This window comes from Triticum aestivum, chromosome 6B (assembly GCF_018294505.1).
Source record: "Triticum aestivum cultivar Chinese Spring chromosome 6B, IWGSC CS RefSeq v2.1, whole genome shotgun sequence".
NCBI classification, from domain to species: Eukaryota; Viridiplantae; Streptophyta; class Magnoliopsida; order Poales; family Poaceae; genus Triticum; species Triticum aestivum.
In genome coordinates this window covers 371513024-371517927 of record NC_057810.1, presented here as the reverse complement: position 1 = coordinate 371517927, position 4904 = coordinate 371513024, and the positions used below count along the sequence as shown (strand labels likewise).

Here is a 4904-nt window from a genome sequence, read left to right as displayed (position 1 = left end):
GGGAAAAGTGCGCAACCTCTGCAGAGTGTATAAACTAATCATGGTTAGCCGTGTCCCCGGTTATGGACATCTTGAGTATCTAGAATTGGATATTATTGTTGATCTCATCACTCTTAAATTAATTGAATTTTGTTTAATGATGATACTTGTTTAATTGGGTTTGAGTTGGAGGAACCTTCTCAAATATTGGTACAACTTGGGAGTAGTAAATAAATTTTTTCTTTTGTTGTATGGAAAAACTAGCTTTATGCAAAACCTTGAACTTAGAGCCTCCACCAGCCAAATATTGCATGTAGATGTGGTACTTGCATTCGTTGCTTTACAGTGTAACTCTGCCAGCATATTCCATGTGCTGACCTAGACGGCTGCAACGTCTCATGTTGCAGACTTTTCAGACGACGAATAAGGTGCGATAGGTCATTGTCATGCACTCAGCTATGCCGTTGGAGTTGATGGACTCATTTACCTTCGAAGCTTCCACAGTTATTTTGTTTAGATGGCCTTCAGCCATATTATTCGTGTAATCATACTCTTTATGAGGACCTCGATGTAATAAGTGTGTGATTGAACTCTGCTATAATTCCTCGAGTACTGTGTGTGTCAGCATTACCGATCCAGGGATGACACTTAAGCACAGAGACTTCGGTCCATTGAGATCGTGGTCGCTACATCCCTGTCTAAAGTAATAAAAAAAATGATACATATACAAAAAAGAGAGGCACTGCCTTATACTCTTTATAATAAAAAGAAAACATCGCAAAGAGCAATAGTGATTTCTTTTGTGCTACGGGTTGCCAAACCGACCGTCCATTTTTCAAATAGGGATATTTCTCAACCACATCCCTTAAAGTTAAGAGTAATTTTCAAGTATTATGAATACTCTGCTACCTAATTTAATGATATATAGACGCAATCTCAACTAAGTATAACACTGTATTTGAATTTGAGTTGAGGCCGGAGCACCACCCAATGCATTAAGAAGAACTAAAATTTATTTAAGTGATAAGAATATCATTATTATTGTGGTACATATTTCTACTGACCATGACAAACATAAGCTTAGATAATGGAATTTTTCTTCACTAAATGAAACATATAACTGACGCTACAATTATTTTTGAAAACACCTACTACCTATGACAATAATTTTGGTTAGGCAATAGTTTTGATAAATAGTCCCTTCGTTTCATAATGTAAAATGTCTTTTGACACTAGTGTAGTGTCAAAAAACGACTTACATTATGGGACAGAGGGAGTATATTATTTTGGGAAATAAACTAGCCCATGCGGCATACGCCTCTCATATCAAATATTGCTTAGGCGCTGCTTGGATTGGCTTTTCACAGCGTCATACACCTGTAATATATACGGACCTTCATCCGTCGTTTTCATTTCCAGGGAAAAATCAAGCGTGGCCGGTGTTATACAGCTATAAAATAAATACAGGTGTATAAAAATACATCGATACCAAGCGGAGCCTTAGTGGGCGTGGGTAGTGTATTTTTCTCGGAGCATTATGGAAAATTATATGCATAATTGTGTAAGTTAGAAAGAAGTGTACCTTCCATATGGATTAAATTAAAACAAGTTGTCTACATATTTTAGTAGGTATATTTTAGTAGGTGGCATACAATTCACAAAGAGGTTAATTTTGACAAATGATAGCAGTTTGTGAAACAGTAATTGATAGGAAAAATGAAGACATTCCATCCAATAATGAAGCCTATAGTACATGTCATTATTATTTATTATCATTGTTTCCAGTTGTATGATATCTAGAATATAACCTCCTACACTATGCATGTAAAACTAATTTTGTTCATAATTGTGTATGTGAATAAAAGCTAGACCGTGCAGGTACACGGGTTGATGACTAGTGATGATTTAATATAGAACAGAAGGATTACAAGTCACTAGTATGTACATTGGTTTTTGTGGTTGAGACTAAAAAAACTACAAACTCTAGGGGGCATGGAGAGGAAAAGCCCAAAATAGAGGGCCAGGGATAGGTGATGCGAACGTACCAATATTGCCATCATACCACTTTTATTTTTACAAAATTGAAGCACAAGGAACATAATGGAACTAACAAAGACTCGAATAAAAGAACTCCCGACCAAGCTACCCTTTGTTGTACATAATCTCTACCATTAAAAGGGAGTTGGTAGTGTCCTCTTCAGCTCCTTCCCGGTTTTTTCCTCCCTCACGCCTCCCCCTCCACTTTGATTTCCTTTTCTTTTGGGTTTGTTTTGATGATCTCAAAAAATAATGCACAAAATAAAAACCAACATAAAAGAGTAACTTGAAATAATTAAAACAAAATCGGTACTTCTCAAAAACCATGTCATGCATTAACTCAATCAAAACAATTAAAATCAACTGTTACCAAAATCTTGACTCAATCATAACTTTTTGTCTTCCCCTCTCCTGCTGTCCATACCCAAATCAGATCAAAATCTTACCAAAACCTGAACTAAATAAAATGTTATCAAAATCTAGAATATGGTGAGGGTAAAGTATACATCGGATAACTAATATTTATGGTGAGGGTAAAGTATACGTCGGATAACTAATATTTATGTTTCCGTTGCAACGCATGATCAAATAGCTAGTTCTAGTATACTTCACTAGTAGTAAAATCAGAAAATCAACAAGAGATTAACTACAAGCAGATGTAGTGTTGACAAATGCAGCTCATGCATGCTCACCCTATTTACAAAACAGAGTGCAATATTTGGCTGCGCATTGCACGGCTACCCAGACCAAACTATGCAATAACAAATATGATCAACAAAACAATCGTAGAACTTTAATCAGAAAAAACAACAAATGAAACCAATAATTCAAAAACCAAGTTGCCTCTAAGCAATAACCATAGAGGACCATATCCCTGCAATAATAAAAAGGTTCACATAATTCAAGAACGCATCATAAGCACAAATATAGCATAGGTTGGCAACCAAAATACAACATTGTTCAATGACTCCTCCATAATAGAAGTCTCCATTCTACGATAAAATCATAAAATCATAACTACTATGCCGAAGCATCTGAAGTTATTCAAGTATTGTAATCAAGTGAAGGATAATTGGGACTAAAGTACTGTGACCAACTGGAAGATAAGTGGCAATTCATTCACCGGGCAGTGCTGAGCCCAAGCAGCATCTGGCCGTTGTTGCCAGAAGGGATGTAGGAAACATTGGGTGAGCGCGCAATCACCCCAGCTATCTCCTTGGCAGCCTCGATCCTCCTGAGCTCGATCAGGCCATTGCCTACAAGAGCGGTGGCATCTGAGATGAGCCGTGCGGACTCGCTCTCTCCCTCCGCGCGAACGATAGCAGCACGCCTCTCCTGCTCTGCACGCGCAACGAGGAACCTGGAGCGCTCAGCCTCCTGCTGCGCGACCTGCTTCTTCTCAACGGCCTGGGCGAAGTCGTTCCCGTAGGCGAGGTGGGTGATGGCGACGTCATCGAGCACGATGTTGAACTCGCCGGCGCGGCGGACGAGGGCTTCACGGACGAGGGCAGAGACGTGGGGACGATCGGTGAGGAGCTGGTCTGCGTTGAACTGGGCGACGACGGCCTTGAGCACCTCGTTGCCGATGGAGGGGAGCACCTTGTCGTCATAGTCGAGGCCGAGGTTGGTGAAGATTTCAGGAAGGCGTTCCACATCGGGGCGGGCGAGGACGCGGAGCGTGAGGCTGACCATCTGCAGATCCTTGGTTCCGGAGGTGGAGGAGAAGCTGTGCGGGCGCGTGCGGATGTCGAAGAGGAAGGGCTTCTGGAGCCAGGGGACGAGGAAATGGGTGCCCTCCGAGACGACCGCCGGGAGAACGCCCTGGAAGCGGTCGAAGATGACCGCCCGTTGGCCGCCGTCCACCGTGTAGAGGGACGTGGAGACGGCAGATGCCGTCAAGCCCAACCCGGCAGCCACCTTTGCGACCTTCGTCAGGAACGAGACCGCTGCTTGCCCGCCGCCAGCCATGGATGACCTAGTTTGGGGGTGGATTTTGGTTGGGGGCTGGGGGAGTTCTGCGCCGTGGGATCTGGTGGCTTTAACGCTGTACCATTTCTTGATAGAGAAGAAGCATAGTGCGGGCCGTGCAAGTGGATGGGCCTGATTGGCCTGTTGTACGAGTGGGATGGGCGAGCCTACCAAGCCCATCAACCTTATTAGAGTAACTCTAGGACACCCTGCAAAAAGCCCCGACGCGTAAAATAACGTCAAAATGGTGAAAAATCCTGCCCAAACAGATTCCGCAAACGTGGCCGACACACAAACAATTTTGAGGGGCGCGGCAAAACCTCAGCCCCCAACCCGCGAATACGCGGGTTTCCACCTCGCCCCTACGGTGCCCCGTATCGCAGTGAAGTGGTTGGCGGGAGGGACATTTCAGCCCGCGCCCTTTTCCCACCCCCTTCTGCCACTGCCCGCCATAGGTTCCGCCCATCCGCCGCCGGTGATTTCGGCCAAATCTGCGGGCGGAATCGCGCCACGGGGGCGTCCCCCACCCTCCACCATCGATACGCTACACCCCCCCCCCTCCCGGATCCGACGGGAAGAGCCGCCCCTCGTCGATGTCTCCGCCGGGGATCAGTCGCCCTCGAGCCACCCCTAGTCGCCGCCCGGGATGGCCCGGCCCACGAGCTGCCGATAAGTGTTTGCTTGTGATTTGTTCCGAGCGCTACGCATAGTTGGTTGACGTGCACGTGTCATGAAGGAGCACGAAGACGAGAACTGAAAGAGGTGGCGAGAATCGACCGTCGGGCGTCTTTGCATTCCTCGGAATCGCCATCTCGGGAACGAGATGTTGATGCAAGACTACTTCGAGAAGAATCCAACATATCCACCGCACCTCTTCCGGAGAAGGTACCGAACGCGTCGATCCTTCTTTGTGAAAATTG

At 44.9% G+C, this 4904-nt stretch overlaps 1 protein-coding gene across 1 annotated transcript; it reads right to left on the bottom strand.

Annotated features, from left to right (window-relative positions):
• Positions 1 to 2916: 2916 nt before the first annotated feature.
• LOC123137186 (prohibitin-3, mitochondrial) lies at positions 2917 to 4061 on the bottom strand. Its single transcript, XM_044556814.1, has one exon. The coding sequence runs from the start codon at positions 3982 to 3984 to the stop codon at positions 3136 to 3138; it is 849 nt and encodes a 282-aa protein (XP_044412749.1). The 5' UTR covers positions 3985 to 4061; the 3' UTR covers positions 2917 to 3135.
• Positions 4062 to 4904: the final 843 nt, after the last annotated feature.